This window comes from Pholis gunnellus (genome assembly GCF_910591455.1).
Source record: "Pholis gunnellus genome assembly, chromosome: 20".
NCBI classification, from domain to species: domain Eukaryota; kingdom Metazoa; phylum Chordata; class Actinopteri; order Perciformes; family Pholidae; genus Pholis; species Pholis gunnellus.
This window is the reverse complement of record NC_136547.1, coordinates 12480436-12505192: the sequence shown is the minus strand read 5'-3', so window position 1 is coordinate 12505192 and position 24757 is coordinate 12480436. Positions and strand designations below refer to the sequence as shown.

The 24757-nt window shown below is 42.6% G+C and overlaps 4 protein-coding genes across 5 annotated transcripts; 3 read left to right on the top strand and 1 right to left on the bottom strand.

The window, feature by feature from the left end:
* Positions 1–3904: 3904 nt before the first annotated feature.
* ythdf3 (YTH N6-methyladenosine RNA binding protein F3) lies at positions 3905–11759 on the bottom strand. Of its 2 annotated transcripts, none has more exons than XM_079181293.1 (6): positions 11692–11759; positions 11336–11588; positions 10788–10812; positions 10411–10490; positions 8445–10166; positions 3905–5812 (listed from the first exon to the last, which is right to left on the bottom strand). In XM_079181293.1, the coding sequence occupies exons 2-6, from the start codon at positions 11357–11359 to the stop codon at positions 5789–5791; spliced, it is 1875 nt and encodes a 624-aa protein (XP_079037419.1). In that variant the 5' UTR covers positions 11360–11588; positions 11692–11759; the 3' UTR covers positions 3905–5788. The 2 variants fall into 2 exon arrangements, with proteins under 2 accessions (XP_079037419.1, XP_079037420.1); XM_079181294.1 differs by having other exon boundaries at positions 11677–11692.
* Positions 11760–12848: 1089 nt separating this feature from the next.
* Positions 12849–17029, top strand: abhd10b (abhydrolase domain containing 10, depalmitoylase b). The gene is made up of 5 exons (XM_079181614.1): positions 12849–12953; positions 13429–13615; positions 14622–14733; positions 16054–16191; positions 16283–17029. Exons 1-5 carry the CDS (start codon positions 12860–12862, stop codon positions 16622–16624), a joined length of 873 nt encoding a protein of 290 aa, XP_079037740.1. The 5' UTR covers positions 12849–12859; the 3' UTR covers positions 16625–17029.
* Positions 17030–18254: 1225 nt separating this feature from the next.
* tagln3b (transgelin 3b) lies at positions 18255–20936 on the top strand. The gene is made up of 5 exons (XM_079181077.1): positions 18255–18388; positions 19264–19480; positions 20105–20279; positions 20412–20514; positions 20610–20936. Exons 2-5 carry the CDS (start codon positions 19301–19303, stop codon positions 20749–20751), a joined length of 600 nt encoding a protein of 199 aa, XP_079037203.1. The 5' UTR covers positions 18255–18388; positions 19264–19300; the 3' UTR covers positions 20752–20936.
* Positions 20937–22881: 1945 nt separating this feature from the next.
* c1qtnf9 (C1q and TNF related 9) lies at positions 22882–24221 on the top strand (the record flags this gene model as incomplete). The annotated part of the gene is made up of 3 exons (XM_079181076.1): positions 22882–23068; positions 23167–23229; positions 23452–24221. 3 exons carry the CDS (start codon positions 22882–22884, stop codon positions 24219–24221), a joined length of 1020 nt encoding a protein of 339 aa, XP_079037202.1.
* Between the last annotated feature and the right edge of the window lie 536 nt (positions 24222–24757).

Sequence of the window (24757 nt, the reverse complement as noted above, 5' to 3'; positions counted from 1 at the left end):
TTTTAAAGCACCATAAAACAGGATTGATGAAGCTGTCTATCCTCGTGTCTCTTGTGTGTACATTTTAGCTCTCTGAAGGACAGCAGGAAATGCAAGTATCTTAACAGCAGCCGGATACACAGGCACTCCATTTTACACTGAGACCTATCCACTTACATTAGTGATACACGGGGAAAGGTTTTTCATGCCCAAGGAGTTGCATCAACATTGTGGCGTTGATTTGATAGGTGCTTCGTGTTGCCAGGAAACATTTGAACAGATTAATGACCCCGTAGGCATTGAATTATTCCCTGTTGCTTTAAACACTGCCTATATGCATTACATAAACATTTCATGTGTCCTACAATCACAGAGTTGTGAAGAATGCTCTTGCAGATCGCTGACGAACACACTGCATTAGTTATTCCTACTGTTGGAATAGCTTTATAGATCAACTGCATAAAAAGGACTTATGAAGTGAGATGCCTTGTATTTACAGTATTGGTTAAAATTGTAACTGCTATCAGTTTTATCCATGCTTCCAGTTGAGTAATTAAAACATTAGTCACCCACGTATATTGTTTGCTGTATATTTTCAGTATCTCAAAATCTGGAATTTGTCCCACAGGTACATGTACATTGTGTTGCAGGCGGTGCTGAAGTGCACAGACATTCATGGCCCCGAACTCGCTTTGGAGAAAGAAAAATGAATTATGATTTGATGAGCTCAGTTTGTACTTTTCTTAAAGGGGCACTCCGCTGATTTTTACACACGATGTCATCTGGGTTATAGGCTTAAAGGTTGTCTATACGACATTCAGAGAATTAATAGAGCATCAAACAACTATTTGGCAACATGCCTTTTAGTGCATACGAGCGTGCTCCACCTAGCTCACGACTGGCACTCTGCACTGCACTCATAAAGCGATTACAGCCGACAACGACGTGCCGATCGGCGGCGGCGGGGTCACGGAAACGAAGCAGCCACCCTCCGGTTTCACGCTCAGGTAAACACTGTGAGCTCTGTCAGCACTGTTAGCGCCGTTAGCTGCGAGCTGCCTTTGACATCTTTGAAAGAAATTCTGTGTTACAAACTAGGTGTGGGGTTTGAATTAAGTAGGCATTTAAAATGCAGTGGGGCTCTTTTTTTTTGCATCATGGGAAATGTAGGATTTCACAAATTTGTGGCTTGACCCATTCTAAGGGACAGGATATCTTGGCCTCTGCTGCTTAACTTTTGATACATCTTTTTTTTTATGTGTCTCTTTTGAGTCCCTCCACTTTATGGAAGTGCAATAATCCATTGCTTGAGGACCCTTTTAATTTGTTTTCCTCCTTGTGGTTACTTTCCAACTTGGTTACTGTTTTAAAAGGCTGTGCAGAAGTGTTGAGATAAATGTGAACATTCAAGAGTTTGGCATCACTTAGTACTTATCATTACGAACTCCCACAGTTCAGGGCTAGTGAAGAGAAAATTAAAAGCCCAAGTTCTCTCATAGTTTTTAGAAAATAAGCACTCAGTTTGACGATATCTAAATATGGTGTGAGACATGTATATGTATGTGTACATGCTCATGTATGTTTAAGTACATTTCCCTTCTCTGCATGGCGCCTCCCTGTGGTCATCAGAGACAACAACTCTAACGCTAAGATGTGCAGCATAACTGCTCTTTGAACTCTTAGTCTTGGCTGTAAATACAGACACAATTATAACGTAAATATATAAAACGTGATATTAAATAAGACCATGCTGATCTATGCCAATCTAAATGTAATGCAAGTGATGATTATTTGCCCTATTCAACACCAGCATGAACAGAATTACAAAAAAAGAAGACTATTGAGAAAACAGGAGACTGCAAAATCTGTCCTTTTGCTTTCATTGTATGCAGAACAATCAAGTCTGTCCAGCTTAGATCTACAACATATCATTGTGTTCGGCAAAATGCTCAGCCTCTACTTTCAGTTAGCAGATAATGACATAACCATGGCAACAGAGACACCTTGGAAAAGGGCAGGATGAAAACTTTAGACATTACTGTCACTCAAAACCCCTTTTTTCTTCATATAGAAAATAAAACTCGGCTAATTATTTCCCCTGACTTGTTGAGTAACACCTTGAAACTTCAGTGTCGCTTTGAATATAGACCTGTGAGTCCGATCACATTAATCATTGTCGGTGCTCTTATATTTTATTTCACTTACGTCACCTTACTTTAAGCGAGACACTTTTCCTACATAACACACACAATGCTTATCAGCAAGGCAGACACGCATAATCAAAACAATTTCAGGTTCTTCTGATCAACCGCGTGCCAGTTAACAGAGTCATCAATAGGATTAATGTTCTGTGAGGACTGATTGAGTGATACGCCATTGCCCAGAGTGTGAAAACCTTCAAAACATCGTAGAAGTGCCAACCCTGAGACTTGCCCTAACCTTGCCTTGAGCCATGTGTTGATGAGTCTTCAGTGTGACTGAAACTTCAAAGGCATTTCAGCTCACTAAGCAGAGGATGCTCCTTCTCTCTCATCTTCGCTCAACTGAATCCCTCTGCAGAAGGACATTTTCATGATTTGGGGGGGGGGGGGGAGAAAAGTTTGCTTGGAACAGCTTTGACCACTGTGGATGGGGGCAAATTAAGTCCAGCTAACGTTAAAGTCATTAACCAGTTAAGTTTGATCGCAAAACGGTAAAAAAAACAACACGACAACGCCATTGAAGTTGAATGAAAGAAGCTTGCCGTGCATATATTTTCCTGTTTCATTCTAATGATTCAAAACAAAACAGCAAAAAGACCTCAGAATAAAAGCCATCATACTGCATATTTAATCAATTCCATGAACAAAGTAAAGTCAGCATCATATCAAGAGGCACATCTCTGCACCATCACACGCGAGTAATAGTGAGGGCGTTGTGGGGTGAATAAATAGCTTGTCCCCTGCTTAGTTTTGTCTTCACAGACACACGGAGGCAGGAAAAGTGTGGCCTTTTCAAAGGCTGCCTGCAGAAACCTGATGGATGCACAAATTAACACAGAGAGAGGAGAGAGGTTGCAATCCAAAGCCTCCAATGTTATAATTACAGCTCTTTCTTCCCCCTTGACAAACACAAAGAGGGATTTTTCTCACTCCCTGCTCACATCCTCTTTCTCCCTCTTTTCTCGCTGCACAGCTTGGCGAGCTGGCATTAATTGCTCCAAAAAGCTGTGGAAGCACAACAAGTACTTCTCATCCTGGCATAATTGTGTCTGTAGGAGTTGGAGGGCTTGAGAAGAAAGAGGGCTTTGCTGCTTACAGGAAGGGCTTTGTAGTACAACTCGAGAGCAGAGGACTTTTGAATTGAAAGAACCGTGATATGATGGCGCACTCTGGTGGACAAACAGGGAAAGGAAATAAATATGTATAGAGAATATGAATAGCAAGGCGCATAAACAAATGTCCCATTGTCTCATTATTTTCCGATGAATTAGGGGAAACATGATACAACACAAAACGTGTATATATAATAGCATGTTGATCGTGAAACAGTCGGTAAAACCCACAATGAAAATTAATTTCAATAACAATTTTATTCATATAATTTTGCATTTAATTGTTTAATCATTATGTCTTCTTTTATAGGTCTAACATATTTCAAAGTCTGTCTATGATTACTGTACTACCTTTACCTGCCCTGGCAACTAAAGCAAAATAACGTCATTTAAAATTGAAAACAGCAAACAGGAAATTCCACATAATCTATCATCACATTGTATTTCAAGATAATATTACAAAGTTTCTGACAGTTTAAAATAAATCATGCAGTCACGAAACTTTACAGGTGAGTAGTTGAGATCAAAATGAAGATGGGTGTGATCAGAGCAAGGGAGCCAGAAGTAGGGGGGGGGGGGGGGGGGGGCCATTGCCTCCCCATCACTGTACGCCCCCTGGACCAATTGATGGTAGTTTTTTTTAATCTTTGTGCATTTGTAAAATATTGAATCATTTGAAGTTATTTAAAAGAAACCATCTGAGGTTTCCTGAGGGGAAATGTCATCGGCCAAAAAGGCTGGAAATCTGTTTTAATCTGAAACAAATGTTTGTTTTATACGATTATTATTATAGTTTTTTTAACAGTTTCTTTTATGTAAAATCCTAACCTGGAAAGTAACTATTAACTAAATGTGGTGGAGTAAAAAAGTACAACATTTGCCTCTAACATGTAGTGCAGTAGAAATAAAAAGTGGCGTAAAAAGCAACTACTCAAGTGCACGTACCTAGAAATTGTGCTTTAGTACAATGAATGTACTTAGTTACATTCCACCACTGCCTGTACCCTCCATGCACATCCGTGCATTGTTATACATTCCAGTATTGGTTGTAATCCCTGCAGCTGTATCGATATAACAACTAACCCACTTTAGGCTGGCAGGTCTGCCTCCCAAGCATCATCTTCAAGTCAATTTATTGTACATTGATATTCTACTATACGGTCAAACCAACCCCACTGGCACCAGCACATTTTACACTTATTGTCAGTAATACGCTGCAATGCAAAGCAGATGTGGACACGGAGCTGCTGCTGCTGCTGCTGCTACTGTAAATGTATTTAGAGGCACATATGCAAATAGGAGAGGAACGATCTGCTCGGGCTGCAGGAGAAGAGTTCATATTTTCAGTTTGTGTGAAGCATAGAAGTAATGCACACATTTCTGAGGCAAATGAGTACACAAAAGCATGGTTTGCGCTAAACATGGATAATTTTTATTTAGCTAGTGAGTTACCTAGAGGAGAAAACTGTCACATCCTTGCAGTTGACGTCTTGCCGTTTTGGGGGAATCCCAGTCAAGCCAAAGGGGGGGGGGGGGGTTGATGTGAGGATTCTCCCAAAAGTGCTTTGAGTTGTTAAGGACAGACGGTCTGATTGAGCCTGAGGTACGACACAGTACATCAACATCAGAGCAAAGACAGTCACCCACAGGACCCAAGGAGGCCAGCGCTAGTTCTACCAGAGCAGCAGGTTTCTCCTCAGACAAATGCATTTCAGAATGACAGAATCACAAGAGAGAGAGAGAGAGCGAGAGAGAGAGAGAGAGAGAGAGAGAGAGAGAGAGGAAAAAAAATACAAAGATGTGCATTGGCCGGTGTTTGCCAGCCTGCTGCATAATTGTAATCTTTTGGTACACAGAAACAGATGCAGAAAGGGAGGGAACAGGTAGAGGGGAGGATACATCCTATGATTGGCATGATTGTGGCTGTTTCCCAATTAGTTCATCCCACCTGTCAATCATCCAAACCTCTGCCTGAGGACTCGGATCAGACGGTTGAATACAGATTCAAGTAAAAGACTAAATCATACATATCTTTATTTTCTCTTCAGGAGCGGATGAGGCTCACCAATATCCCATTTTGAGACATAAACAACAAAACAAAAAAGAAACTACAAAATAAGCCTGGTGAAATCTACTGACTACTTCGGTTAGTCAGTTAGTTGCTCTCAAACTAAATCAAAGAAGAAGAAGAAGAAGAACACAGAATTAGGGAGTTAAGGGTACTGGTGGAGGCTGTTTAGGAGGACTGAAAGTGCTTTAAAGACAGATTCTTTTTGAAGTGGGTTACGTTTTTCTCGTGAGACAGGAACACCGGGTTTGATGCACCAGTCAACGGATACAGATGAGTCCATCTATTGTCATGTTCAAGTGTTCAGATACATTGTCGTCTTCAGCGGAAAAGATTTGTGAGAGCCTTTCCTCCTTGTGGTTAGGCAAATTATATTTAAGGTCCTACATCATTAGTGTTGCAGTTCTAGCAGAGAGCTTGCTTGAAGGTTACTGTTTATTTCTATTGCGCTCCTGGTGAGAGAAACAAAAAACAAAAAAAAACAGAGAGAGGTAATCAGTGGATGGTATCAGAACAAGGGACACAAGCAAACATAAGCAACACGTCTGTCATTCACGGGATGAAATGTTGAAGGAATATCCAAGTCTTTGACTTGTGCTAATAGTTTGTTCTCAAATTGTAAATAGCAAGGAAGTCTGGGACCAAATGTGACCTCCTAATAGATGTGACACTTGATTTTTGAGGCCCTGAAGGCATCATCTAGTAAGAGATCCTGATCATACTACCGTGTCAGACAAGAATGACCTCAGCCATTTATGAAGGAACTCAATATTGATTTTACTTCTTAGAAGAGCTGTATCGAATGGATGCCTTTATTGTGTCCATCTGCACTCGTAGCACTCAGCTAATGTCAATAACTACTTTTATTTATTGAATGTTTCTATCTGGAATACTTGTGGTCTTTGAATTATACATAGAATATATCTTTTTTTAAATCAATTACAACTCAAATATAAGATAATAAGTTGACGGCATTAGTCCATTGAGGACTGATCAGTGTCAGCGTGCTGCTGGAAATAAACTAAAAATAAAACGATTTCAATCAATTCGGACTCAATTCTGAACAGCTGTCTCTTCAGAAGTCTAAAACTAAATACATTTTTCATGTCCTACCGTGGAAAGTACTTGTTTCCCAAATCAAATTATGTTTCGCAAATTATCTAAACATTATATTCCAATATGAGCACAATTTAACTTAATTAATAAAGACAGTCATGTAAAAATCATGATTAGTTAAAAAAAGTGTTTACAGGCTCCTCAGATGAAAACAACCTTGAAGATGACGATATCCTATTTTTAGGCCAGTCTATCGTTCCCACTGTTGATACACCGAGTTCCTCTACTGGCCGGAGAACCAATCACTAAAGTACCATTACGTTTTCTGTTTAGTGTTAAGATAAGTGAGGCGCGGAGCCAGAGAGCATCCGATGTAAGCGGAAAGGACTTGAGTAGGCCTCAAGATATATACTAAACAAAATGTTTGGACATGTTTTGGTTTCCACTGCCGGCCTGGAAATATTAAATATTCAAGGATGTGTCATGGATTACAGTAAAAGAGGATTACAGTGCCATCTTTGAGGAGTGAGTGTCCATGTCAGTGGACTGAGAAAAGCCCTGTAAGGCCAGTGTAACTCTATCCCCACAATGGATGCTCAGACTGGAATGTGGCTCCGGGGACAGCGGACTGGTTCCCCCCCCCAACCCCAACGCAGCACGAGCTTCTTTATTACTACATCCAGAGGAAGGAAGCAGCTAACCTCGAAGTATTAATTGCCAAATTAGTTATGCTAATAACATCCCTGCAACAACATTTAGATCCAAAGTTATCTTTAAGAAAAACACTTTGGGAAGGTGCGATAGTGCAGGTGGCTGTGCTGGTTTGACACCCCTCAACGTTCGGGGAAGGACAGGCCAGACAATGGAGAACAATTAACCTTGTCAGGCGAAGGAGGGCGAGGCCTGAGCCGGGCCGATCCTGTCATGTAGGAGGTCAGGGCTACAAAAGCAGCACAGCGCAACGCCTGCGCAACGCTGGATGAAACAGGCTTTCTACTGACAGGTTGTTTTCAGAAGCCTGAAAACATTGACTTGAAATATTTATGAGAAAGTAACCCGGCGCATATTAACAAGGTCAGCAGAGAGGAGTCAATACAGCCTCAATGGAGCACCAGCAGTGGGGGACTGGGAGAGAAAAGAGGAGGGGGCTGGTCATGGAGGGGGAGGGGGGGGGGGGGGGGGTTAGATTAGCATACTGGTGAATCTAAGAATGGATGCTGCAGGATGCCAGCAGTGATAACATGTCATTCTCCCCCTCGGCTGCTGTTTTGTCCACAGCAGTAGCATCCCACAGAGTTTTTACCACTTAGACTAACATTTGTGGTGCACCACTGTTATTACCTCTGCAACATATTTTAGGTTTCCCCTCGGAGGGCGCAGGCTTACACGGTGTGAGCTTTTCAGAACTGTGTGCACAGAGAATTGTAACAATGCATTTGTATCATGTGTTTTGCTGGGGGAACCCGTTTAGAACATCTAAAAGGAAAACTGTACCAAGTCGGGGGTACGTTGCAGCCAGTTTGCAAGGCCGAGGGCTTATGCTGTTAGAGACTAGTAAAGCATGAGGAGCCTGTGGAGAGCAGAGAGGCTCGTTGTTCAAAGGGAGATCAGAGCCTACATCTGCCTTTGTCTGAAAGAAAGGAATGCCAGGAATGTGGGCTATTTCAGGAAATCGCTACGCTAACTCCACTTGGGCAAATCATCGCAGTCTCAACTGCACAAGATGGCTGATGAGGAATTAGGGTTTCCTGAACCTGCCTATGAGTAATGGTGGCATGTCAATCTGCTGACAGGCCTCTGGGAACTTCCATTTACACCAGACTGTTCATTCAGCTACAGGATGTTGCAACCTCCGTCTAAGAGCAGGTGGAACAAGATCAGCTGATTACAGTCTGGCTCCAGCCCGTAACAGTGATTCAGGGAAAGTTCCCTCCCTTTAGACTAAAGGGCAACTCAGCTGAACCGTCTCAGCCATACAATCAAGCTATTTACAGGGGACAGGGTTATTTACATGTATGTTCATCTCACCTTCCTCAGAGCCTCCTCCTCTTCCTGACGTTTCTCATAATGTGCAAAGTCATCAAAGATTGAGGTGGTATGCTTGTAAGTGGCGATAATTTTAAGCACTTGTTTGGCCTTTTCCAGAGGCACTTCCTGAGTGTCCCTGGAGTTGGTTACTGGCTTGTTGTCATTGTTCTCCAGCCGGATGTGTCGCAGCTGGTTGTTGGGCACGTCTTTGATGAACGCCCACTTCACCTCAAACTTGCCCTTCCACTTGTCCTGAGACCAGACGCCTGCATAGGCATTGTAGTCCACTGGTGAGCGCATCTCGGCCACACCACAGAAGTGCCCACTGCCGTTGACGCTGAACAGCAGGTACAGGGGCCCCTTGTTGCCCAGTGAGCGGTAGGCACCATCCAGGCGCTTGTTGCCGTGCTCTGTACTGCACCAGATAGAGTACTTGATCGAGCGGTGGATGTCATCTTCAGAATAGCTCTTGATAATGAAAACGCGGCCATTTTTCAAGCTCCAGTCAAAGTCTTTGGGGTTGTAGTTGTTGAGGGCACGGAGTTTCTCCAACACGGGATGCACTTCTCCGGAGCAAGGGGAGGCACTAAGTGGGAGTCCCCCACCCAGACCGAAGCCCTCACCGCGGTTCCTGGGAGCCACCCAACGGTTGGGGGGAGGACCAGGCTGCTGGGGTTGTTGGTGATGAAGGGGCTGTGGGGGACCAGGTTGAGAGGAGAGGTGCATGTGTGGATGGCCAGGGGGCATGGGCTGGGGGTGCTGGGGGGACTGGAGAGCATGGAGCTGGAAGGACTGGTGTTGGTGTTGGGGCTGGTGTTGGTGTTGATGTTGGGGCTGATGTTGGTGTTGATGTTGGTGTTGATGTTGGTGTTGATGTTGGTGTTGAGGCGGAGGAGGCAACGGGTTTTGCAGTAAGGGCTGGGGCTGAGCTAGGAGAGGCTGCTGCACCATAGGCTGCATGGGCATCATATTCTGAGCTAATGGTGGCTTGTTCAGAGAGCCCTTCTCGTCCCAAGTACCAATGTTCATATTGTGCTTTATGGGGGGCGGGGGAATGGCACCTCCCCCCATCCCCATGTTGGCTTTGGGTTTGACCTTGGGCTGCGGCTTGGCCGGCTTCTTGGCAATGGCTGCCCAGGAGGCAGGTTTAGGTGCAGATGAGCTGACAGACGGAGGGAGGCTATTGGCTGCCATACTGCTCATACCTGCTGTGCCCCCTAGGGGGGAACCCACGGTTTTAGTGACAGCTGCCACCATGTCCGCACCCAGTTTGAGGCCCGTCATACCTTGCTCAATGCTGTTCAGCACCGGGACTTTACTAAGCTGGGTGTCGCTTCCAAAGCCCGCCTGTCCGTCCGTGATGGCCCGACCCAGCGAGCTGGGGGCGTAGCCATAGCTGTTACTGTAGACTGAGCTCTGTGTGGACTGACCCTGAGAGACACTGGTACCCCAGGTGGAATAGTCTGCATTACCAGGGAAGAAGTTGAAGCCATGCTGGCCCAGGAAGGGAGGGGTGTTCCCAAGGGCCCCTGGCTGGCTGAACACACCGTCAGGGATGAAGTGCGGCTCGCCATTGCTCATCTGTCCATAGGTGGTTAGGTAGGGCATGGGAGGGTCTCCTGCTGTGGACCAAGCGGCCTCTCCCAGAGAGTAAGGGAAACCGATGGAGGGAGCATAATAGCTGGGCATGTAGGGGTCAGACATTGGTGGATAGCTGTTACCCTGTGGGACATAGAGAGACAGTTAATGCACTAGACATGATGACAAATAACAAAATAATTAAACATGGTGACCTCATACTATGAACAGTGAAGATAGATAGCGACTTCATCCTTTGAAACGAACAGAAACTCACAAAGAAGTGACTGTATTTATGCGTTTTGTAGCCGATTTGTCCACTGCATGAGGTTATACTGTCCACAAGTACTCTGGACAGACCATAATATGGTTTAATGTAGGACAGTACCTGATTTGTCTGGCCGCTTAGATAAGGCTCAAAATCATCATCATTCACACCATCCTTTTGATGCATTGATCCGTTTTGCACTGAGGATAAAAAGAAAAGGACAGTAAATCATCATATGTGCATATGTGTAAAGTCAACTCATTATCTAAAATCTAAAACATGACGAGATCTCAGTTTGGTGTAACAAACGCAGAACTAGGGAACATACATAATCTGCAGCTCGGGCTACAGTTTCAAAGCACAATCAACAGTAAGCAGATAGCATGTTAGCTCATTTCAATTAATCAAAACAGACGGTACCGCCACACTCTGATGTGCCATATATAATAAGAGGGCTCGGTTTTATCGTTTAAATCATCAGTGTTAAAACGCATTACCTTTATTTCCTTGTCCTTTGGGTCTCTGAAACAGTGAGCAGCACAGGAAAAGGAGATGTTGTTAGATCACGACAGGAAACGACACACACACACACACACACACACACACACACACACACACACACACACACACACACACACACACACACACACACACACACACACACACACACACACACACACACACACACACACACACACACACACACACACACACACACACACACACACCAGGCTGTATGCTACATAGATAAATATAACAGTCGAAAACCATCAGCCCGGAATGTTAACATTTACAGGTTGCCGGATGTCAAACGATGTGACATCCAGTAACTAAACGGTGCCGCATTGGCAACCGGCTCCAGCTAGAGTGGGTTGGTAATTCATCCGGCCTACATCACAGCTAATAGCTAACCATATATCAAAGACTTTTCTCTTTTTTTTTTTGGTAGCCTGTCTGATCTGGCGTGGCCCAAACCGGATCAAAACTGTTGTGAGCAAAGTTTCACGGCTAATTCACAGCAGCTTTGGGCTGTCGGTACACGAACCTGATCGACTGTGGTCGCAGACATCCTCCAGGAAGCGACACTGAGAGCTGGTTCGTGAGACTGTCCACGGCTTCCCCCCCCCCTGTTTCTCTCTGCTCTCCGGTGCTTTCCCTGGCTCGTCTCTCGGGTCGTCCAATCGCTCTGTAACGGTTACACGGCGGAGGGTTTTTTTTTTCTTCTTCTTCCTTCCTTCCCGTGGTCCGACCCGACGACGATCTGCTTCTTCTCGTTGTTACAAACGGCGACTGTGTGTCTGTGGAGGAGAAAGCGTCGGTTAAAAATGTGCGATCCTGCACACAGATGGCCTTCAGCAGTCAACCTGAAAGTGCCTGGTGTCTTACTGGAATATCCCTTACCATTTTCCACAATGGCGGATGGGCTTTTTACTCCCGCTTCCGTTCCGTTCTGCTGCTCCGTGACCTTCCGCCTGTGACGCTCTGAGTCATGTTACAAGCTGACACTTCACATGACAGTCACAACAAGTTACTACATTATAATCTCTATTCAGAGCAATGTTGAGCCTTTTTATCGACCAGCTACTGTTCAATCTGATATCAAGATAATATAGTCACCTCTGCAGTAGGTACTATGTCAGACACATGCATGCACGTATGAATTATCAAGTGGATAAAATACATTTTAAGAAATATAAAATAGAGTGCATTAAAAAAAAAAGAAAAAGGTACTTGTATTTTCTACTATTTTCTATAGTTTTATTCCACTTCATTTCAATTTAATGTTTTTAATCAAAGCATCTGATTAACCTGTCAGATATGTATTGTTATAGATTATATTATAAAATAGTGTATAGATTCAACCAACGGCAACATTAAAATGACCCATAATATATTATTATTAACAATCTTATATTATTTCATAGGCCTATACAATAAACTTACAGGAGCCATTTTGAATGGAGGGTTCGGGGTAACTTGAAACAGATTATTTAACAGTGTGGTATTCTAATGTTGCTTTATTAAAGGATGTGGATACGTATTTCATCATGGCCTATAAAAACTAAATATTGAGTATAAAGAATAGGTCAAAATAATAATAATTTTGCTGCCATTAAAGATGTGTTACTGAAGTGCAGACATGTAGTACTGTAGTAGTATTTGGAAAATAAATAGTCTTTTTCTATTTGGCATCTGAGAAAAATATGTTTAGTGGAATATAACTGCTACATTTAGTCAAGTACAGATATAAGGTATATCTATATGTACTTTGCTTTAACATTATTTGCTCCTGTATACTTTTACTCTGATGGCTGTAGTGACTAGTTCCTTAGCAGATTAAGATGTTGCATACAAAACATTTTATAAGTTGATAAGACGTGATGAATTGTAAAGATTGAACTGCAACATTAAAATGCAGGACAAGATATTGCTACTTTAACTCATGTGAGTACTTCATCCACAGAGCTTTACTGTAGTTGTAACGTAATGGACTACATGAGCTCTGAGTAAACGAGAGTCACTGGTGCTGCTACTCTCGCGATACTTCCTCAGTGGGTCGCGGAGCAGTATGGCAGCCGTCGCGCTGAGGTCCTGCCGCAGAGGACTTTCACAGATTTTAAGTAATGGAGGGCTCACAGCTTTGTCTTCACAGCGTCTGGAAGGTTTGTTCAAATCTCCGGTCTTCGTACAACACATTTCTTGACGTCTGAGTTTCATATGAGGGCATTTAAACGTAGAGGAGGGGGTGTGGCTCACGCAGACTGCGTCGTCTTAAAAAATGTAGGACATGTGAACGGTGCGGCGTTTGCGGTTTAGAATGTTTTGGCGTCACCTCCGTTGATTGTCGCTGTATTAAAAACCACGTCGACATTAATTGGTCTCGTTATGTATCTGTGTCTCAATTCTTAGTATCTTTTGTCTTCATGGGGAAAAAATGACCACGTTGTATCTCCACCATCCATGTGCTGCTTTCTAGTTTGCGTCAAGAGAAGCCTTATGTTACGAAATTGTGTGTGTGTGACATTGTATCAAGCAAAGATGTTTTCTTCTAACTAAGCTATTTCACCATAGGGTGTTGTGAGTCATTTACGTAACACGTTTTGCCATAGCTATGATACGTTCCACTGTACCAACCAGGGGTCAGGAGACACAAGTCCACAGTCCAGTATGCTTCACGACCAGACCTCCCAAATCTGGCCTACAGAAGAGTGAAGGGGAAGAGCCCAGGTGTGGTCTTCCTCCCAGGATATGGCTCCAACATGAATGGGCAGAAAGCTGAGGCACTGGAGGAGTTCTGTAGGTCACTAGGGCACTCGTACCTTAGGTAAGTCATTCATGGTGCACACAGGACCAAGCAATGCTCATAATCTCTTACTAAATGAAAATAGATCAGATCAAATAGACATACCACATGTTTGTCCTGGATGTCTTGAGTCTTCTTTTTCCATCTATAAACTGAGAAACGCCAGCAATTAAACTTGATTCTCATAGCTCTTTAAACTGAACACAGATAATCTAAAGTGTGTTGCAGCTTTGCAAGGAGTAAAAATAAGATGCATGCTCCCACCACACACCCACAGCTGCTACAGCCTTGATCAAAGAACAGGAGAAGCACGTGTAAAGTTTTTTTTAAAGTTGAGTGTTTACTTGAATTATTAATAGAAAAGGGAATATGCAATTTCTGTGAGACAGCTGCTTAGAATAATGTGTCACCTTATAATTAAGATACAATACATATATTGGCCCTGTGAAACAAGCAAAATATGCCTTAGTATGAATAATATATTTAATTGTGTTTGTTTTAAATGCAGTTAGATTGTGTTTCAAAGTAGCATGATGCCCCAAGATTACAGAGTATATACAAAATATATTTTAGTGGTTTTGATTATGGAGAGTAAGTATTGAACACACAAAATGTCTTTTGAATGTAACTATAACAAGCATTGATCCTCTTCACTGAGATCCTTTATTTCAACAGACAAGCTCTGTTCATTAATATTCCAAATTGAAAAGCCAAAGGTTTGCCTTTTAAATGATGCAACAACTGGTAACGTGTGAGAGGCCATAACCAGCAAGCAATCTGGTTATTTTCTCAATTTCCAATCAATAGTTTGAAATATAGCTCCAGCCGTTCCAAACCTCGCATTGTCATTCAAAGCCTCCATTCCTGAGGTGACTGGCTATAAAAGACATGACTCCATCATACTGAAAAGTCAAAGGCCTCACCCAATGTTCAGTGTTGTATAAAACTGATTTAATGTCTCAAATAATCTACATTAACCTTTAACTTGGCCTCATGACCATTGGCTGTTCTATTTATGTTTTGCCAGGTTTGACTACACCGGACACGGGGCCTCAGAGGGGGTGCTATCAGAAGGAACTATTGGTACCTGGAAAAAAGACGTCCTTTACGTGTTGGATGAGTTAGTAGAGGGGCCACAGGTAAATATGTCCTAGGATCATAGGTTGAGAGCCATTTAGAACAGGTTTAATGTCATAATTCATGCTCTCAGGAACAAGCGTTTTCCTAACTTTTCATGTGAGACTTGTCATGAAAGGAAAACATCTTGAAATGTATGGATGTATTTCAACAAGCTGGACAAGAAGCGCAAAATGTAAGAGTCCCAAAACATTGATTTCAGTGGCGTTATAATCACAGGGTTATAGTTGTTCAATATGCATGCATTAAACTACGAGACTAATTAGTTTTTAATAGCTTACAGCCAAATGAAGCTTCTTCTTACAGGGATACGAGTGAATCTCCTAAAATCAACCAGTAAAGATGTTTAGATACTCGGATGGGAACATGAGAGCCACACAATCTAAATGTTCTTCTGTTAAACTCTGGCTGTACTTGCTCAACTTAATTATTTAATTTGACTAATGTTAGTTTTTAGTGGATCTTTTGTTTTTGTGTCAACATCTCCTCCAAACGCATAAGAATACTTTGCTTTGAATAATAATTTATCTGATGTGGGTTTTCCACAACAAAGTTAAATTACCTCGATTAAAAACTCATAGAATTACATCTACTCGTTCTCCCTAATTAAAAAATCCAGATTCTATGAAAATACAACTATTGTTCAGACATTTAACTGCTGGAAACAAGAAAGTCTCAAGGTGTCTGTGTGCACTGGTGGCTTCAAGTTTCCACATCACACTTCTATAAGTTGCATATTTGACTAATATTGGCTCCAAACTAGCTGTTATGTCACAAATCCTGCTGGTACGTCCACGTGTTAAACTCAAGATTTAAGTTGAGCACAAAGAAACTTCCAACAGGTGAATGTAAAAACAGACTTCTAGTATCAAACTCTGCACAAACATCCAAGTGAAGTAACATACAATAAGGAAAAACCCATTTTTGAGTGAAGGAGGACTTTAAATGTTTGTATTTTGTATTGTATGTTCATCATCCAGTGATACAATTAATTCTATAAAACACAATGTTGCACCCAAAAAATAACCAGAAAAAAAAGATGAATTAGAGAATTAATAAAAATAGAATCAGGCCAACAGCATGATCAATGAAAAAACGTGAATTATTATTATTATTATTATCCTTTCAACCTCTATTATTCATTGTATGTTCCACTACACCTCCAGCAGATGGCACTGTGTTACAACACTTGTGGTATCGTTCCACCGCTATGATTATACTGCAGGAGTCTGGTGTCTTTATGGGCTGTTTTTAATTTTGTATTCATTAATCAATTGTTCATCGATTTACAGTCTATTCGTGGTGTTGTTGCTTACTTGTAGATAATGGTGGGTTCCAGTATAGGCGGTTGGTTCATGCTGCTGGCGGCCATTGCAAGACCAGAGAAGACTGCTGCACTGGTGGGCATCTCCACTGCCGCTGATCACATAGTCAACTTGTTCAACTCTCTTCCTCTGGAGGTAGGAACATATATATATTATCTCATGCATGTCACATTGATGTCATTTTGTTTGAATATTGAGTTGGATTCTTCCGTGTTTTAATGCGCAGACGCGCAAGGAGTTTGAGGAGAAGGGGGAGTGGACGATGCCCACCAAACTCGCGGAGGAGGGTCTTTACAAGTTTAGCATGGACTTTCTGCGAGAGGCAGAAAACCACTGTGTGCTCCAGAGTCCAATCCCCGTCACCTGTCCCGTACGGCTCATTCACGGCCTCAAAGACGAGGACGTCCCCTGGCACATCTCCATGCAAGTCGCAGAACGCGTCCTCAGCAACGACGTGGATGTCATCCTTCGGCGACACGGCCAGCACCGCATGTCCGAGCGGGACGACATCAAGCTCATGGTCTACACTATTGATGATCTCATAGACAAGCTGACCACTCTGGTCTGAGTAAGGGGTGCTGAGATAAGGAGAGAAGGACTGTGTTTACCGGGAAGTCAACCCTCAAAAAAATTTACCAAACAATGGCATGTTTGTCTGCCAAATAGGACCCTTTTTCCCCGTCTGTGTTATCCTCCCCGTACTCCATCTGTCATTTCAACATGCCGCAACAGTGATAACTATAATGAAAGGGAGCTTCCCTGTTAGCTGGTCCCTTATATCTTCAGGTTGCATTTGTATGTTCCAGGTTATTATATTGAGTGTTATGTTGGCCTTCACTAGGTCCGCTGTCCCTACCGCTGTTCTTCCTGTTTGACTGTTTCCCCCTCCTTCTTTATTTAGATGCATAGTTTTCCTGTGCCTTTTTTAATCACTTTTCACCCGTTTTGGCCAATAAAACCTCTGCACACTGAAGTGCAGGTCTCAGTCTGTTACCACAACCAACCCAACATAATCAACTGACAAACAACTATCTTTATGAGCGCTGTCGATATTGAAATGCATACACAATACTTAAGTTTTAAAAGTATTTACAAGTTTAAGAAATCAAGAGCTGAATTACAGAAACCTATCTGAAAGTCAAAAGTTAGGTGCTCTTAGTTTTTTGTGAATGTTGCAAATTTTGAAAGTGACCTAATCAGACCCCAACTCAAATCACCATGATCGCTAAACGGATAAAAAAAATAATAATACGGATATTTTCATTTATACAAATCCCGATGAAGTAAACGGCTCACAATTGAACAGAAATTCAATGTAGCAGGTCAACACAATGAATCGCGTTGCTATATTCTGAATCGCAAATCATCACGGGTTGTAGGCTGCAGCCATGTGAGTTTTATTTTTGTTAGAATATTCTGTTACATGTTCCCCCCCCATACCTGCTGGCCTTTAGCCACAGAGAGGCCGGCTGAATGGAGCCACTTGACTGTTGATTATTAACATGTCATTGCCCACGAGCTGCTCTATGCTCAATGGGGCGAAACCAGCCGCTTAACTCTCTCGGCTCCACTTAACTGCAGCAGTGACCTTTTAACTCATGGTCGAGCTATGCAGTTTGTGTCAAAACTAAAATCAAACATCAATTTATGGAAGCATACCAGCGTGGCCGTTGTAATGCGAGCAGGAGAGACCGGGCATATGGCATTGTGATCTGGTGATGTTTTATGGGCTCCCTTTAGTTCTTACACAAAGCATATTTTTGCACCGCAGATCTTTGTTTACCAGGCAATGCTTTGTGAGTACAGTAGTTGTATTGTTACATAATTCCAACATGAATCCACCCCCAAAAACTCAGACATGATGCCTTAACAAACAATGAAGTCTTAATCTTTGCTTTGTGTAGAAGCCAAACAAGTCAGCAGGGAGACAAACTGGTTTAAGCAGCTATTCTAACAAGATAAACAAACACCCACTCTGCTCAGTGCGCTGGTGCCGTTGAGCAAGGCACTGCATCTACCAGTTATGAGGAGAGAGTTTGCTGAGGGTCCCTTCATGCTGCCTAAAGCTGAGCATGCGCCACAGCGACCACCGTTCGGAAGCGGTGTCACGTCGCAGTCTGTGTTGAGAGTCTCCAAGGACCCCTCCTTGTTGAGTTGCCATATAAAAGGAGTGACCCGCCCCTCCCGGACAAGTGAGATCCAGCCCGGCCCGACGCGCCTGTGCTGCGCTTCATGGATGCTTCAGCAGTTCAGCATCCTCAGCCCTGCGCAGCTCAGCGGAAAATATCACTGTGACTCGGACACATCTGACCGCTCCCTCTCTACTTTTTCAGTAAGTGTGGTCTTCATTGAATAAAACCGCTTTAGGTGCATGACATGTTGGATATATGCTGCCGATTCAGTGTCGCAGAGTGAGCTTTGCGCAGTTGTAAAAATGTTCATGTTTTAAAAAGCTGCAGGATGCGTAGCAATATGGTGTCGTGACATTAGATGGCGGGACTTTCCTTGAAATGTTCCCAATTTGACTGACATAATTGCGCCCAATAACCAATACAGTGAAAAACAAAGAACTGAGGAGTTAACATAAACCTTTAAATGCGGCACGGAGGGCTGACGTAATTTAATTAAACTCGATTGCAGGCTAAATATAGAACTGTTATTGGCTACATTGTATGAATGCCTTGTTTTGTTAGAGGACAAACTTTGTGAAAATACATTTGATTACTTAATTCTCTTCATGGCGACTGCTTACTGGAGGTCATACTTGAGCCATCATCGCATGCAGCGCATCACTGCACACAGCGTGCCGGAAACTGGCTTGATTGTTACCATAGCAATGGAAGGGGTGGTCCCTGCTCGGGACGGCTGCCATGGACCACACCCTTCTGTGCTACGACCTCCAGAGATTCGCCTATAGGTGGCCTGGTGAGCTGTTAAAGGGGAGAATAAAAACGGTCTTCTGGGGCTTTTCTTTAAACATTGAGATTGTTTATGATAGCGCTCTAATGTCATAGAATGTAACTGTAGTAAACAGAAAATTGTTTGCTCTAAAAAGAGTTGTAGTTATCCTAAAGTAATTTAATCAGGATAGAAAGCAGTCACAACAACTCACTATTAGACGAGTATATTATAGGGAAATTAGGAAGAATTTAGTTTGTAACAGAGTAATGCCATTTCAGCCTCATGTCCACCACGTGTTCTCTTCAGGGCTACTATACACTACTTGAGTGTCGCGAGAGCTGCCATGGCGAACAGAGGGCCCAGCTATGGGCTGAGCCGAGAGGTGCAGGAGAAGATCGAGCAGAAGTACGACCCAGACCTGGAGCAGCGGTTGGTGGACTGGATCGTTGGACAGTGCGGAGGGAACCTGGACAGGCCGCAGACGGGCAGAGAGAACTTCCAGAAATGGCTGATGGATGGAACAGTGAGTGGCTGCAGTACCTGTACCCAAAATAGAAGCTATCGTTGAATTATTTAAGCTACAACATAGTCAGATTTAAAGAGCCCATGAAGTCAAAAAGCCCCAAATAAGCAACCTGACCTGCAAACATGTGTCCAGTTAATTGTGAAAGCTTCAGTAAATAATACTAATAACGGACCATTATCATCACTCCTATTTAAAAGAGGGGTCCCACTGTTTTGTCTTACTGAAAAATATATATTTTTTTAGAAAACAATGGACTTTAAATTGATAACTATTGTGGTACATGCTTTGCAAGTGTTGAATTTTGTACTGAATAATTCTGGACGCCTGTGATGGATAACCTCCACAGTGAAACCTCTTAGTATAAGACTTAATTCACAGACAATGCACCCTGCACAAAGCTGCAATTTATTCTTACTTGACACTATAGCTGAATATAATCTAAAATAAAATATATATACATTCAGAAAAAGGCATAGATATACATACAACCAATGGCAAACATATTAATTATGTCATTTAAGCATGGAAAATATGATTATATCAAGAACTAAAACCCTCAACTGTCATTTTGGTATGGTCACGGATCAATATGATTTAGATTTCTGACCTCCTCTGTCCCAGATTCTCTGTCGGCTTATCAACAGCCTTTATCCGAGGGGGAAGGAGCCCATCAAGAAGATTCTAGAGACACAGATGGCCTTCAAACAAATGGAGAAGATCTCTCAGTTCCTGCAAGCAGCTGAAGCTTACGGAGTCACAACCACGGACATATTTCAAACTGTGGACCTCTGGGAAGGTGATTTTACATCTGATTACTTACATTTCATCTCATGCCGGAGTGATATATATTAAGTCATGTTAGTTTTTCAATAATAAATCAGTTATCAGTTCATGTTATGACAAAATGATCATTGTGTTCTGGCTACAGGAAAGGACATGGCAGCAGTGCAAAGAACTCTCATGGCTCTGGGGAGTGTGGCTGTCACTAAGGACGATGGTCATTACAGGGGTGACCGAGACTGGTTCCACAGGTAAAGACATGTGTGACAGAGGAGCTTCACATTTTCACAGCAGCGTGATGCTTCCTGATCCTCTTCCTCACCTTGTAACTGTTGTTCGTGTACAGGAAAGCCCAGGGATATCGGCGAGAGTTCAGCCAAGAGCAACTCCGCCAAGGTCAGAGTTTGATCGGCCTGCAGATGGGCAGCAACCGCGGGGCCTCCCAGGCTGGTATGACGGGCTACGGTATGCACCGTCAGATCATGTAGTAGTAACTAACCTCCTCCCCTGCTTCCAGACCGTATTTTGTATTAATACCACAAAGGTTGTAGCCCCAATATACCTCCTTATCCTCTCTAGCACCTGCCATGTAAACCTCAAATTTCCTTGAATTGCTGCTTTCCCAAACAGTGTTATATCTTTAAAAAAAAAAAATGATGTCAAATACGGTAGATCTTCTTCTTCAAACTCTATTCCTGTTCCTCTCTTCCCATATTGCCATGTGTTGCCTCCCCCCCCCCCCTCCCCCCATCTTTTTACTTTCATGTGGAACTCAAAGTCATTTATCATCAATTTCGTAGGAAAATGTCAGATTAAAATCTCTTTACAAAAGAACCATCAGTGTTATTTACATTTTAGATCTCAAATACTGTGAGCCACGGTTACAACATGCTGTATGCAATTTATTTGTATTTATGTGTGCATTTAGTTACATTTAGTCATTGTTTTAGGATGATCTGTACCTATTTCCTTATTTAGCCATCTAACCTAATGAACTCATTAAGTTGGACAATGTCTCTGTTGTCTTGTCTGAGAACTTTTTGCAGTATCCTCTGTAACCAAATCAACCTCACGTTGTGCCTGGTTATGGGACTACAGAGACTGGGCACTGATATATTGGCCTAAAAATATAAATGAGCTTCATTCGTTTTGAGTCATGCCCTTGTTATTTGTTTGTTGTTGCATGTCTCCATGCAAGTAAATGTGCAGCAGCCAACATGTTCGACAGTAAAGTTTCCATTTCTGGTGCCGGGTAAAGACATTGCTTGAATGTGCACTTTTATGTATTGTTTGTATTTTTAAATATATTTATATCTGGAGGCTTGTGAGAAGAAGTATTGAAAAAAATAAAGAATGTGAACATATATTTGTGTCTGTCTGTGTAACACACACGCATGGGTATCTTGATAACTGGTAAGTCAGGGCTTTATGCTGTATGCTCCGGGTGTTGTGTGCAGTTCTTTTTTTTTTTCTTATCTTGGTTTTATGTTACAGCTCCTCCCTTGCGCCCATCCCGCCTGTCTCTCCTCACTGTATACGATCTAATAAAGAGACAGCAGCACAGCAAAATGATTAGGTTGACGGATCCTCTACCAGTCCTGATTCAACTCTTGACTCTCTGAGAGACTTTAAACCCCTTACTGGTCCAGTATTGCTGTTAAAAAAACAAATATTATCTTTGTAGAGGGTGTAGCGAACACAGAAGAACCACCAAAACTTCCATCTGTTCTTTGGTACTCTATTTCTTTTGTATATTTATAACACTATGGAAAGTCAGTGGCTTGATGTCAACTCTAAACATGGTTAACATTAAAATCAGTCTGGCATCTAGATAACATCTGAAGGACACTGCCATTAAGATAAGCACAAACCTTTGTTGAAGGCATTCTAGTGACGTTGGGCTCTGGACCACAAAAAGGTCACATTTTATGTCAGTAATCCAGTTTATGGGGTCAACTGTTCCTGACTGTTGACATTTTAAAGAGCACAGAGAAAAGCATGCATTAATTAACATTTTAACTTGCATTAAAATGCTGTCCGTTACATCGCGGTCAAAAGCCAATGCTAATATTAATCTAAGGCGTCCATTCTTAATGCCATCTTTTTATTGCTCAATTGAAAGTAAGATATTCTCCCATGCAGACAGCATGCGGTCATTTGCTTAATAAGTTTAATGTTCCGTTTGCTTTACTAGGAAGGCAGCACATGTGAAACTATGGGGCCTTTTGCATGTCTGGCCCTGACATACACTCTATGCGTATTATTCGCCTCAACTAGACCAGAGAAGCGACTGAATAGGCACCGGTGATGCGTAACAGACAGACTCAATGAGTAAGCCACAAACACGGTCGGACCAATGAAATGGCTTTGAGGACTGACGTTCCTCTTGTCCAAAGTTCTTGTCCAGTTTATGTTTTCTTTGGGTCGGTGTATTATTTGTCTTTTGTTCCACTCTACTCCTCCGGAGTATTCCTGTTTCAGAACAATTAGGTTCATCGCTGCGTGTTCTCATATGAGTAGTGCATGAGGCAAACTATGCACCGGCTTTAACTTCTTTTAGTCTAAAAGTTTTTGCATTGTTGGATGTTAGTTCTTGTTAGACTGCTGCATCGGCTACAATGTTGCAGGTGAGGGTTAGAGTCACTCTCTTGCTTCTGCTATTGGCAGTCCGGTGTGTCACACAGGAAGAAACACAGAATAAAGGCTGTGTTGGTGGACACCCTGGAATACCAGGGGACCCTGGACACAACGGCACACCTGGCAGAGACGGCCGAGATGGACTCCGAGGTGACAAAGGTGATCAAGGTAAGTTTAAAACCCTGAGTCAATTAACTTTTTTACTTGTCTTAAACTTCAACTTCACAATTTATAATAACACTCATTTCTGAATCACCCATTAAAAGGTCAAGTTGGCCTTATTGGATCAGCAGGCAATAATGGCCACAAGGGAGACAAAGGGGAACTCGGTATGTATCTTCAGAATTAACAGCACCACTGAAAAATAAACAGATCTGTAAAGTGACATGTGTTGAAACATTAATCTATTTGTTACCAGCTGTACATACTTTATTCAAACACAACATATTAATATTTGTTGTAGCTTATTTGGCTTTCTGGAAAATATGTACTGAATCGTAAACACTGACGATAAAAGGATGGGAGGTTTATTGTGTTCTTGTCATTTACAGGTGCAGTTGGCCCAGCAGGGCTCAAAGGAAAAAGAGGAGACAATGGAGAACGGGGACCCCCTGGGAAAATGGGGCCCCAAGGAGTCCAAGGGCCCATAGGCCTGAAAGGAAGTAAGGGAGAGCTTGGGTTGTCGGGACCCCAAGGACCTAAAGGTGATTTGGGGCCTCTTGGACCAGAGGGTCCGAAGGGGGAGATTGGCCTTAGAGGTGACAGAGGCATTCAGGGTCCATTGGGACCCCCTGGGAGGACAGGGTCTAAGGGGGAAATTGGTATCCCAGGTCACAAAGGCAATATTGGTTATCGTGGTGAGAGAGGGGCTCGGGGAGAGCAAGGGGATAAGGGTGAGAAGGGAGATGCACTTGTTATCTCTAAAAGTGCCTTCTCTGTGGGACTCACAGCGCAAAGTAAACTCCCAGCAGCCAATGCACCGATCCGGTTCGACAAGATCATTTACAATGAACAGAATCACTACGATCCACAAACAGGAAGATTCACGTGCTCCGCGGCAGGGGCCTATTTCTTCAACTACCACATCACCGTCTACGCCAGAAACGTGAAGGTGGCTCTGGTGAAGAACGGTGCGAAGATAATCCACACCACAGATACCTACCAGAGCAGCGAAGATCAGGCAGCAGGGGGCGCTGTGCTGCACCTGGCTGTGGGGGACAAGGTATGGCTGCAGGTGGCTGGAGGAGAGCTGTTCAATGGGCTCTTTGCTGATGAAGATGATGACACTACCTTCTCTGGGTTCATAATCTTTGGGGCTTGAGTTAGGCATCATTTCTTTAAAACTGCTGGTAAATGTAAACTTTGGTCGACTCTATAATGCATTGTGCAATGTAATAAAGTGCATTTTCTCAACTACTGATCGCAGGTACTTCCATTTCCATTCTATGCTACTTTAATACCTTTACTACATTATATTTCAGAGCGAAACATCATACATTTTACTCCACTGCATGTATTTGACTACTGTGGTCGCTTTACTGATTATACATTTCATTGTATTGTTATAGATTAACTACCCATGGAAATAAAGTAGTTTAAAAAAGCTCCACACTGTAACTTACCTTTTAACACATTTGTGCATCAGTGATAATAACCCAATAATAGAATGTAGACACAGGAGCAATTTCTCAGTTTTCTTTTTTAAATATTAAGTACATTTTGCTGGTAATACTTCCATACTTTTACTTAAGTCACATTTTAAATGCAGGACATTTACACTGTTGTATTGCTACTTTAAAATAATCTGAATTGTCTCCCACTGCGGGTATTGTATGTGATGTAAAAAGATCATCAGCC

Excerpts from the sequence above, each read along its gene's own strand:
- abhd10b (XM_079181614.1), top strand. The coding sequence starts at position 12,860 with ATGGCAGCCGTCGCGCTGAGGTCCTGCCGCAGAGGACTTTCACAGATT. Across the intron at positions 12,954-13,428 it reads GTCTTCACAGCGTCTGGAAG|GGGTCAGGAGACACAAGTCC; the intron begins GTTTGTTCAAAT and ends TGTACCAACCAG. Across the intron at positions 16,192-16,282 it reads TCAACTCTCTTCCTCTGGAG|ACGCGCAAGGAGTTTGAGGA; the intron begins GTAGGAACATAT and ends TTTAATGCGCAG.
- tagln3b (XM_079181077.1), top strand. The coding sequence starts at position 19,301 with ATGGCGAACAGAGGGCCCAGCTATGGGCTGAGCCGAGAGGTGCAGGAG. Across the intron at positions 19,481-20,104 it reads AATGGCTGATGGATGGAACA|ATTCTCTGTCGGCTTATCAA; the intron begins GTGAGTGGCTGC and ends CCTCTGTCCCAG. Across the intron at positions 20,280-20,411 it reads AACTGTGGACCTCTGGGAAG|GAAAGGACATGGCAGCAGTG; the intron begins GTGATTTTACAT and ends TTCTGGCTACAG.
- ythdf3 (XM_079181293.1), bottom strand. The coding sequence starts at position 11,359 with ATGTCTGCGACCACAGTCGATCAG. Across the intron at positions 10,491-10,787 it reads CAAAGGACAAGGAAATAAAG|TGCAAAACGGATCAATGCAT; the intron begins GTAATGCGTTTT and ends TTTTATCCTCAG. Across the intron at positions 5,813-8,444 it reads AGGAGGAGGCTCTGAGGAAG|GAGCGCAATAGAAATAAACA; the intron begins GTGAGATGAACA and ends TTCTCTCACCAG.